Source organism: Bidens hawaiensis, unplaced genomic scaffold (genome assembly GCF_021521415.1).
Source record: "Bidens hawaiensis isolate Kalapana, Puna unplaced genomic scaffold, B.hawaiensis_p1.1 tig00013806_1, whole genome shotgun sequence".
Lineage (NCBI taxonomy): Eukaryota > Viridiplantae > Streptophyta > Magnoliopsida > Asterales > Asteraceae > Bidens > Bidens hawaiensis.
This window is the reverse complement of record NW_027492180.1, coordinates 619,083-630,508: the sequence shown is the minus strand read 5'-3', so window position 1 is coordinate 630,508 and position 11,426 is coordinate 619,083. Positions and strand designations below refer to the sequence as shown.

The 11,426-nt window shown below is 33.2% G+C and overlaps 2 protein-coding genes across 2 annotated transcripts; one reads left to right on the top strand and one right to left on the bottom strand.

Moving 5' to 3' along the window:
- Nucleotides 1-300: 300 nt before the first annotated feature.
- Nucleotides 301-633, bottom strand: LOC143545027 (ethylene-responsive transcription factor 4-like). The gene has a single exon (XM_077036985.1). It carries the CDS (start codon nucleotides 631-633, stop codon nucleotides 301-303), a length of 333 nt encoding a protein of 110 aa, XP_076893100.1.
- Nucleotides 634-9,456: 8,823 nt separating this feature from the next.
- LOC143545026 (ceramide synthase 1 LOH3-like) lies at nucleotides 9,457-11,038 on the top strand. Its single transcript, XM_077036984.1, has 6 exons — nucleotides 9,457-9,646; nucleotides 9,808-10,022; nucleotides 10,099-10,254; nucleotides 10,321-10,506; nucleotides 10,608-10,792; nucleotides 11,007-11,038. The coding sequence occupies exons 1-6, from the start codon at nucleotides 9,530-9,532 to the stop codon at nucleotides 11,036-11,038; spliced, it is 891 nt and encodes a 296-aa protein (XP_076893099.1). The 5' UTR covers nucleotides 9,457-9,529.
- Nucleotides 11,039-11,426: the final 388 nt, after the last annotated feature.

The window sequence follows — 11,426 nt, the reverse complement described above, 5'->3', positions numbered from 1 at the left end:
AGAAATCCTAAAATAGCTATTTTTTTCTCAAAATCTTTTATAATTTGGACTGTCAAGACGCATTGGGAATAGATAAAAATAAAGACGAGATTTTGAAAGAAAGTCAGGTAAAAGGCGAGATTTAGGGAAATAATGTCGATAAAGTCCAAATTATTTGTAATCTTGGAGCAAAAGTTCAAATTTTTCAAAAACTTTTTTACTCAAAAAAACCGTCTTGAGAGACTGTTTTTTTATGTTTCCTACATTTCATGTCCATATTTTTAAATTCTTAGAAAAATATATTTTTTACAATTATACCCCTTAACCACCACCATTACCGACGCCGTCGGTTGCCGGAGCTCCGGAAGATGAGATAGCGTTCGTTAGCCGGAGATCAATCGTCGTTGTCGCCGGTACCGTCACCGGAACGGAGTTAGACGACTCGCCAGTGCTACTATCTCTGCCGCCGCCGGTGAATTTAACCGGCGACGAAAAGTTCGTCTTCGCCTTATCGCCGCGGAACCGTCTAGTGGCGGCGTCGTACGCATGCGCCGCCTCTACGGCGGTGTCGTATGTGCCTAACCAGACACGGCTCTTCTTACCTGGATCTCGAATCTCAGCGGTGGTGGCGTCAGGTTTCCGGTGAGGAAGCATGGTGTGTGAGAATGAATGGGTGGATACGGGGGTTTATACGGTGGGTGAAGAGTTGTAAAAAAATGATACGCGCGGGAGAAATGGCATCGTCGGTGATGGTGGTGGTTCAGTGAAGATGAGAAAGGAAGATCGGAAGACGGTGGCCAGAGCTTCGGCAACCGACGGCGTCGGTGATGGTGGTGGTTCAAGGTGGTGGTGATGGTTAAGGGGTATAATTGTAAAAAATATATTTTTCTAAGAATTTGAAAATATGGACGGGAAAGCTAGGAAACATAAAAAAACAGTCTCTCAAGACGGTTTTTTTGAGTAAAAAAGTTTTTGAAAAATTTGAACTTTTGCTCCAAGATTACAAATAATTTGGACTTTACCGACATTATTTCCCCAAATCTCGCCTTTTACCTGACTTTCTTTCAAAATCTCGTCTTTATTTTTATCTATTCCCAATGCGTCTTGACAGTCCAAATTATAAAAGATTTTGAGAAAAAAATAGCTATTTTAGGATTTCTCTCTCTAAAAAGGGCTATTTTAAGAATTTTCCCATAAAATATTCATTTTTCAAAAATACTAAAAACCCATCTAAGAAAGAGGCGTAAAAAGTAAAAACGTCATCATACAAATATTTTCAATCCCTCACTTCTGGCTTGGTGGTATGAGGCTTGGGTTCTCCAATAGAGATTCAAGTTTGAATCCCACTTGTGTCATATTTTGGTGGATATCGGCAATGATGGAGAGTTAGGTCTTGTGCAAAGGCTGTCAGTTCGAATCCTGAGCCCATCCGGGTTTTCGTCCCGCCATGTGTTAACGGCTGTCAAGTGACAGTCGGCAGTATGGTTTCCCGAGGGAACGTCCAAAACAAACTCTAAAGCCAGCGTGGGCCCGGTTAAGACAACATAGTCTGACCAGAGTGGAGCATCGGGGCTCTCTAAATTTAAAAGGTGCGGTAGCCTAAATACAAGAAAGTCGACGTTCTAATAAAAAAATAAACTTTATTTTCAAATACTTTATTTTTTTTTTATATATAATATAATTAAAACTAAAGCCAGTACTCTATTATAATATTAAGTGAAAATTCTTAGAATACTCCTTTTAGTGTGACTTTAGTAAAGATATTTCACCTATGTTCTCATATGCTAATGGTTTCTAAAAACGTCCTTTCAAAACACTTAGGAAGCTACTTCTTTATTGAGAGCATTTTCATCCCACTTTCTATCCCTAAACTAAAAATTATACTAAAACTTACTACATTTTTTCTCTATTTTAATTAATACTTTTTATACATTTTATTATTACCTTTTCTCTTTCCTTCATTCACAACCACTCTCAAAATATATTAAAAAAATATAGGGGATGAATAGTAAGTTTTCAAATATACAGAAAAATCATTACTTTTTCTAATATAAAAACTATTCATTCACAACACCCTAAATCACCCTCTAAATTATAAAAATACCTCTCACATTAAATGAGGGGTTGGATGAAAATGCTCCAAGGCTTTGTTCAGTATCCAATGCATAGACGACATGTGCTACCAAACACGTCGGCAATACCAATTTGTGATCTGCCACCCAATTAATTCTGTCACGTCACCCTACGTTAATTCTGTCATCCCGACTTGAAACCATGCGTCCAAATGTTTTGAAGCTATAATTTTGAATTTTATATTATTATAATCAATTTTTAATTATATTTTGTTTTTCTTTTATAACTTTTAATGTATAAAGTTTTATAAAATTCTGAATATACCGTTGAGATGTTCTTATTTTTATGGTATATTGGTGTTTAATGATCCCAACTATTGTCTTTTGGTCACTTTGCTGGTCCCAACTAATGAATTGGCTACTAAGGGTCACAACTTTTAAAGTATTTGTTCTTAACGGTCCGCGACTAACAGAATCCTAACATCGTTAGTTTCAGGTCGCCGGAAAACCGGTTTTGGCCGGAAAACTTAATTTTTTTTCCCAAAAACTCAACATTTTCGTCCTAAACATCTTTGGTAACTTCGTATCGGACATTTAGGAACCTTTTTCTAGTAAAAGACTAAAAGCCCAAATTATTGAGGCTGCCGGAAACCTTAGAACCATCGTTGGAATTGGTTGATGGTGCTCAAGTGGTGGTAGTTGGTTAGCGGTGAGTCAATTGGCGGTGGTTGCGGTGTTCAGGTGGTGTTTTTCGGCAACAAATTTGAATTTTCCTGACAAAAGCGTTTTCCCGACGACCTGAAACGAACGACGTTAGGATTTTGTTAGTCGCGGACCATTAGGAACAAATACTTTAAAGTTGGGACCATCAGTATCCAATTCATTAGTTGGGACCAGCAGTGACCAAAAATCAATAATTGGGACCATCAAAAACCAATATACCTATTTTTATTTACATGCCAACATTAATTTTGAATATACTGATGAGATGCTCTTATTTTTTATCTGCATGCCGGCATTAGTTTTGTTGTCAAAATCGAGTCCGATCAAAATTATATCGAAACATTCAATAAAATTTGTCCATGATCGATTTTTAGTAAAGTTTATTGTGGCACACTGGCACTTAGATCAAATTAAAAGCATTTCAATGGTATGTCTAGAATTTTATAAAATTTATATTTAAAAACCTTTAAAAGAAAAAAGTAGATACGATTAAAATTAATATAATATTAAAATACAACTTCAAAACAAAGTTGAGGTTCAAATTCTGAAAGAGAATGTGACGGGACTGCGGAATAAAATGGGTGACGGGACGAGAATCGATTAAGTCAAATAAGTCGTCACGCTGTATTTGGTATGTAAATACATCGCTGCGGGTGTGGTCTTCTTTTTGGACGACCAAACATGTTGTCCAACTCAAAAACCACATCGTCGCCGACGTGCTTGGAGTGGACAATTTTGAAATTTTGTTGTTTTGGGAACATTGCTCGATTTTCTCTCTTTAAAACGGACATTTTCTAGGAATCAATATGATCGAAGTTTAAGGCTTCTAAGTATTTGAAAATGTTATAGCTCAACATGTGACTCCTTACATAAATTGTCTAGCTATGTGTGTGCAAAGTCGATTCATTTATAGGGACTTAATCATAATTGTAACCGAGGTCCGGTTATAGATGACTGTTTAACCACAACCATAATCGAATGGTCTGTTAATCATGGATCGGTTAATTGTCCAATGTATTTTTTATGTTTTTTTCCTTTTGTTATTATAGTTAAAATTGGCTACGTTATGGTGCTTCAAGCTTGCTTGTGAAGTTTCAAAACTATGTCGGTTCAAAGCTTAGTTATGGTGTTTCATGCTATGTTATAGACAGATGCACTATTAATTTAAATGTTCGAAGCCATAAATAGATGTATAAAAGAAGGAAATAGATGCATAAAATTTGAAAAAAACATAAGCGTATCTATAACTGAATGGTCAGTTAACCATATTCAGTTAACCATAACCGTCGGTTTTGTTCAATTATAGTTAATTTCAGTCAAATTTTTCGATCGATGGTTCGATTTTCGATTATGGTTTGATTTTTTCTCACCCCTATGTCTAGCAAATACTCGACTTTAAACAATGCAACAATGTGTGGTAATATTAAAAATGAATTGTAAGTATATATTTGGTTGAATGTCTTTAAGAGAGTTTTGTTGATAAATGCTTGTCCTACATGAAAACTAAAATGGTTTTATATGGTGTAAGCTTCTTTGATTATTATTTTTACGAAAATTGGATTTTTATAAATCAAACATTTGATTATTGATCACACCCATCAATTTGACTAGTGGTAATGTGACATTTTGATGGTGTACTTTACATGACTGTGGATGATGAGCGTAATGTGACCTTTTAATGATGCACTTTGCAGTTGATACCGAACACGATAGATCGGCTCGGTTGTTGCTAATTAAGTGGAATAATAACAATTGTTAGGAAGAATGGATGAAAGTCCGAAAGTCATGATGGTTTAAAGGACCGATTACTAGTTGAGTCTATCCGCTTACAAAAGAGTCAAAAGTCAAATGAATGGTAGAAACGAGCATAAAACAAACTTTGATACCATTTGTTAGAAATAGAGGGGCACGTAACGGAAGTAATTAGCACTCTCACATATATACGGTTATTCACGCGAAAATAGAAAACATAAATGACAAGAATTTATAGTGGTGGCTGCAACTAGGTTATTTCATTATTCAGGTTCAAAGATTACAGTTACGACATAGGAGTTTATATAATAACAATATTATGTTAACAAAACTTAGGCAACAAGATAACAATATAATTAGGGTCGACGAACTTTATTCCTTCTTTGCCAACCGTGCCGAAGGCCTAAAAGGCTTCTCAACGTACACAGCATTTATGATCATTCAAAAGCATGGGAATGTTGCCTATAAGCTTAGCTGGACCTTTCCTCATATTCTCGAATTCATCCAGTTTTCATGTATTCTTATTAAAGAAAGCTTATGGAACCAATCTTCCAGTTGGTCCCTATCCAAGCATACGCGCATTTGATTTACCAACCTCGAGCTATCATATTGATAGGCACCTAATTCGTAAGGAGGAATGGCTAGCTGCATAGGTCTTGGTCCACTAGAATAATCTACCTTTGTCAGAGGCAGTGTGGGAAGACTTGGAAGAATTTAAACTCAGGTTCCCGCAATTTGATTCTTGTTCTATGCGGGAAGTTTTGTTAAAAATACAGAGATTGTTTTTGCCATTGTATTCTTTTGTAATAGTTGTATTCAAGGAACAACTTTTGTAATAGTTACATTCTAGAGGACTAGAGTTGTTAGTCTAATAGTTAGTTCGTTAGAGTTTGTCTGTCCTAATAACAAACTAGCTATGAATTAAGATAATTTCCCTCTGTCTTTCTTCTTCAATTTCTAGCTTAATAATTTGATTATTGGGTGAGATACTAAGGGTTGATAATACAAGAGGAGTTTGTTTTAGGTCTAAGCAAGTGATCATGAATTAAGATTTGAGAACAAGATATCAAGTTCAAGTTGAATAGGTTCGAATTCAAACATAAAGTCTCGTCTCAAACTCATGGTTTATCCAACCGAAGTATAATTCAAATGGTTGAAAAGAGCTGTGTTAAAAGCAGCACAAAGAAGTTACAAGAGTTTGATCTTTGAAAACTAACTCTTGGAAAAGTGTCCTCAATGTGCATGCATAAGTTGTTTATTGGAGTATTTTGAAGTAGGTAAGTTTGCCGTTAAAAAAGCTGTTAGAAAAGTGTGTTAACTCCGTCTTATTCTACAAGTAATTATATATAACTAGATTTTATCTCCTCATATTACGGGGGTTGTTTTATATTATTCTTTTTTAATATTTATATATGTATATTTGGATTTTAATTTTTTTTATTGTAAGAAAGTTAATAATTAATATACTTGACGTTTGATGATGAAATGGTTTCACAAATAAATGATATGTTATAATCCGGTTTAAAAATTATCTGGGTTTGGTGATACCCATTACCCATTTATTTTATTTATTATAAAATTGTTTCTTAATTTTAAATAATATATATTTTTAAATAAAATAGGATATTAATTTTTAGTATATCCCTATTTTATAGGATTTTCATATCAAATATATTATGAGATTAATTTTTAATATAATGATATGTTATAACCCGTTTAAGAGCTATCTAGGTTTGCTCAGACGTTTACCCGTGAATTCGAGTCAAATGCGTGAGAAACCTTCATTTACAAATAAAGCAATCTGATGGCTTGAGAGAATGGTTATTTTACATTTTTCGTTTTTTAATATTTATTTTTTGGATTTTAATTTTCTTTATTGTAAAAAAGTTAATAATATACTTAGGGTTTGATGATGAAAGAGTTTCATAAATAAATGATATGTTATAACCCGTTTAAAAGCTATCTAGATTTGGTGACCCATGACCCGCTTATGTTTTTACTATAAAATTGTTTATTAATTATAAATAATATCTCTTTCTTTTTAAATTTGATATTAAATTTTAATATATCTCTATTTTATAGGATTTTCACATCAAATAATTGGTAAGATTAATTTTAATTTAATGAGATGTTATAACCCGTTTAAGAGCTATCTGGTTTTGGTAAGACCCATACCCATAAATTTGGGTTAAATCAATGAGATACCTCCATTTAAAAATTAAGCAATCTGATGACTTCCATAAAAGAGGAGCGACCACATCGCGACACGTAGGATTTTAGGGTTTTCATTTATATATATTATTATTACTAGATTTTATCCCCCGTATTACGGGGGTTGTTTTACATTATTCGTTTTTAGTATTTATATATGTATATTTGGATTTTAATTTTATTTATTGTAAGAAAGTTAATAATTAATATACTTGAGGTTTGATGATAAAATTGTTTCACAAATAAATGATATGTTATAATCCGGTTTAAAAGCTATCTGGGTTTGGTGATACCCATTACCCATTTATTTTCTTTATTATAAAACTGTTTCTTAATTATAAATAATATCTTTTTTTTAAATAAAATAGGATATTAATTTTTTGTATATCCCTATTTTATAGGATTTTCATATCAAATATTTTATGAGATTAATTTTTAATATAATGAAATGTTATAACTCATTTAAAAGTTATTTGGGTTTAGTGAGACCTTTACCCGTGAATTCGGGTCAAATGCGTGAGAAACCTTTATTTGCAAATAAAGCAATCTGATGGCTTGAGAAAATAGTTTTTTTACATTTTTTGTTTTTTAATATTTATTTTTTTTGGATTTAATTTTTTTTATTGTAAGAAAGTTAATAATATACTTAGGGTTTGATGATGAAAAGGTTTCATAAATAAATGATATGTTATAACCCGTTTAAAAGCTATCTGGATTTGTTGACCCATGACCAGCTTATGTTTTTACTATAAAATTGTTTATTAATTATAAATAATATCTTTTTCTTTTTAAATTGGATATTAAATTTTAGTATATCCCTATTTTATAGGATTTTCATATCAAATAATTGGTAAGATTAATTTTTAATTTAATTAGATGTTATAACCGTTTAAGAATTATCTGGTTTTGGTAAGACCCATACCCATGAATTTGGGTTAAATCAATGAGAGACCTCCATTTAAAAATCAAGCAATCTGGTGACTTCCATAAAAGGGGGGAGCGACCACATTATAACACGTAGGATTTTAGGGTTTTCGTTTATATATATTATAGATAGATAATTTAATTAATGAGTTAGTTGATGAATTTATTAAAACAAACACGTAACTTAATCACGCATATAGCAATGGCTTTAGTTGATAGATTTATACAATAATCATTTGTGTCTATCTATATTGATGTAAAGGAAATCATGTTATATACAACTAACAAAAAGACTTTATCAGATGCCATAATATATTTTCTGCGGATACTAGTAAAAGTAACATTTTAAGAAAAGTATGGTTATGTAACAATAACATTACCTTACATTAATTTTGATGTGAGATATGGTTTCTCACTTTATATACCACATAGAGTAGAACATAACATTACACAATAAATACATATACCATAGACACAAAATGTGAGACATGCAACACACACAACTCGTAAACTTTTATTGGTTTTGACAATGCATGTTTGATACGTTGAAGGGTTTGTCTTGATAAAGTTATAAATTTTGAAACTATTAAAGTTTGAGTTTGTGTTAGTTATTCAAGTTTAACATCTTTTATACGTTTATCATTTTTTTATTTAAATAAGTATATAAGAGTTTGACTCATAGTTGGTTTAGGTTTTGAGTTTACTATAAATAGTTTGAGAGGGCCGATACTAAGGATTAAAATGCTTTGGCCGAGTCGAAAGAAAAATACCCTTAGGCCCTAACGGGTAACGAACTATATAAACTAATTTTTTTAAAGGACAATTAGCATTATAACAGTAAACTTAGAAAAAGATATAGTATTAATGGTGGTTGAAGGTGATGGACAAGGTGGTCGATCACTCGGCAGTCGACTCCTCGACTCTTCCCCCTCTCATCTCTACTCTGTTTCTTTGTTAATTTTTTTTATTTTTATTCTTTTTTACTTCTAAGTTAGGCCCAATAGTTATAAAGGTTTTAAACTTTTAAAAGGATCTATTAATTTTTATAAAGTGTCGGCCTCAGCCAGGGGGTGAACCTCGCCCGCTCTTGGGGCCGACCCTGAATAGTATTGATGGCTTATGTGTGGTTTTGTTTTCAGGTTGATTACATTAATAAACTGACAAATCACATCGTTTTATTCTGATTCTTAACAATATAGGTGTTATTTGACTTTTAACTCATGTAATTTTATATGTTAGATTTATTAGACCATGTGTAGTGGTAACATTTACCACCATGGGACGTTATGCGACACATGACATACGTGCCATAAACGGGGCATTATACAAAAAATGGTGTAGTTGTATACCCCACCCCACCGCTTTTTCCCCTTCCAAACATTACCCAATAATTAATTAATTCTTATAATATAAATATTTGATTGGTTGGAGTTTATAAGGAAAAAACATGATTGGCTGGAACGATTGTGGGGCGAGCAATATTTACAAAACACCCAAGCCTATTACCCCCCCCCCCCCCCAACACCCTCTCTCATAAAGCCCCTAGGGGCGGTGTTTGGGGCGCTATAGGCACCTATAACGCCCCGCTATATATGATCTTACGGTTCATTAACCTTCATTTTTAGAAGGGCGTCATAAAACAGGAAAGGTTAATGTGTTATATGTGTATTATGGATTTAATGAAATTAAAGGTTTGATGAAAATATAAAGTTATTTTTGATATTTATTGTATTTCAAAGTACAAGGTAGGATGACCAAAGTCATTTAAGGAAGAGAGTAGTTTAAAACCCAACTTCCACCTGATTTCCAACTGCACTCACATAGTACAAAATCAATGCCCCAAGGATAACACCATCCATCCATCCATCATGTTCATTGATTTTGAACATGAATCCTTCCCAACTTATCAAGATTTTGTGTTTCTTCCTCTCTTTGCTATCTTCTTCCCAACTCTTCGCTTTTTCCTCGACAGACTTGTTTTCGTTGTAAGTTTAAGAATCGAATTTTATGCAAGGGAAATTAATATCATTAGTTTTACATCGTAGCAGTATTTCATCTAAAGTTCACATCAAACAAAGTAACATGTTGGGCATGACACAAAATAATTTGTTTGAGGTCTATGTTATATAAAATATATCTGTTGCAGCATATAGGAAGGCGCTTAATATGTAATCAACGGCTGGAAGATGATGAAAGAAACAAAAGGATGTATAAATTCAAGGAATCAGCCTGGAAATGCGTATATTATCTTTCAGCAGAAATCCTAACCTTGGCTGTAACTTTTAACGAGCCTTGGTTTACTAAGACGACCAACTTTTGGATCGGTCCCGGCAATCAGAGATGGCCACACCAGAAAATGAAGTATTTTATACTGCTTGCGCCCACTCATTATTAATTCATTCATTCATTCATGGTTTATGAATCTGACCACTTGTAGGTTAAAACTAAAAGCCATGTACATGTATACTGATGGATTCTACACATACTCGATATTTGCTTTGATTTTCTGGGAGACAAGACGATCGGATTTTGGTGTGTCGATGGGTCATCATGTTGCATCTGTCATTCTTATCACACTCTCGTATATATGCAGGCGGGTATCATTAGTACGCTAATTAATTCTTTATTCATATACGCTCTTTAAAAGTAGTTTTTGCAGGTTTGCTCGTGTTGGGTCGGTTGTTTTAGCTCTTCATGATGGCAGTGATGTATTTCTTGAAATAGGGAAGATGTCTAAATACAGCGGTTTTGAACGGATTGCAAGCTTTTCATTCATTTTGTTTGTATTTTCATGGGTGGTGCTTCGCCTTATTTATTTCCCCTTCTGGATCCTGTGGAGTACAAGGTCGATCGGTCATCAAATAAGTTATATTTTGTACAATCTATATATGTCCATCATTAGATATACATATTAATTAATAATATCTTTTGCTTTTGTTGTTGTAGTTATGAAGTTCTTCAAACTTTGGATGAAGAGAAGCAGACTCCAGAAGCACCAGTCTACTATTATGTTTTCAACACTCTGCTTTTTTGCTTGTTTGTTCTTCACATATATTGGTGGGTGCTAATGTACAGGATGCTTCTTAAACAAATCCAAGATAGAGGCAAACTCAGTGGCGATGTTCGTTCCGGTAAGTTGTTTTTGCTTCTTTCCATGAAATTAAAATGCAACTTTGGATTTGGTAAACCATAGCATTTTACTGATTATGATTTCCATTGAAGAATGAAACAACTCTTTCTTGTGGTCTTTATTTTGCTGATGATGCTTAACTATTTGTAATCAGTTTGCCTGTTCCACTAGCTAGCAATTATTAAATTTACACTTTCTCTTGATTCTTTTTGCAGATTCTGAAAGCGACAATGAACACGTAGATTGATGGTTGTATTGCTCAATGAACGTAATTAGTGGTCATTCTATGATTTGGTAAATGCCATTATATAATATACAAACCTCGCCGTGATCCTCTCAGCATACATACAAGATACGTCTGTCTATGGTCGAGAGTTAAAAGAATTTTGTTTATTCATATGAAGAAATTTGCCTGAAAACTGGGTTGAAAATATGATTTTCAAAGTTTTGAATCTAAATAATTATACTGATACATGATATATGTAATTTTATAATTTACTGGTTTGTATCTGTCATGGGAATTCTACAACAAGCTAGCCAACATGTGTCTAAAACCGAGCTAAGTTGAACGAAATATCAATGCTTAAAGGCCATCTAAGTGGAATTTCATCATAATAGCTGATTAGTGAAATAAA

Excerpts from the sequence above, each read along its gene's own strand:
- LOC143545026 (XM_077036984.1), top strand. The coding sequence starts at position 9,530 with ATGTTCATTGATTTTGAACATGAATCCTTCCCAACTTATCAAGATTTT. Across the intron at positions 10,255-10,320 it reads ACACTCTCGTATATATGCAG|GTTTGCTCGTGTTGGGTCGG; the intron begins GCGGGTATCATT and ends TAGTTTTTGCAG. Across the intron at positions 10,793-11,006 it reads CAGTGGCGATGTTCGTTCCG|ATTCTGAAAGCGACAATGAA; the intron begins GTAAGTTGTTTT and ends TTCTTTTTGCAG.
- LOC143545027 (XM_077036985.1), bottom strand. The coding sequence starts at position 633 with ATGCTTCCTCACCGGAAACCTGACGCCACCACCGCTGAGATTCGAGAT.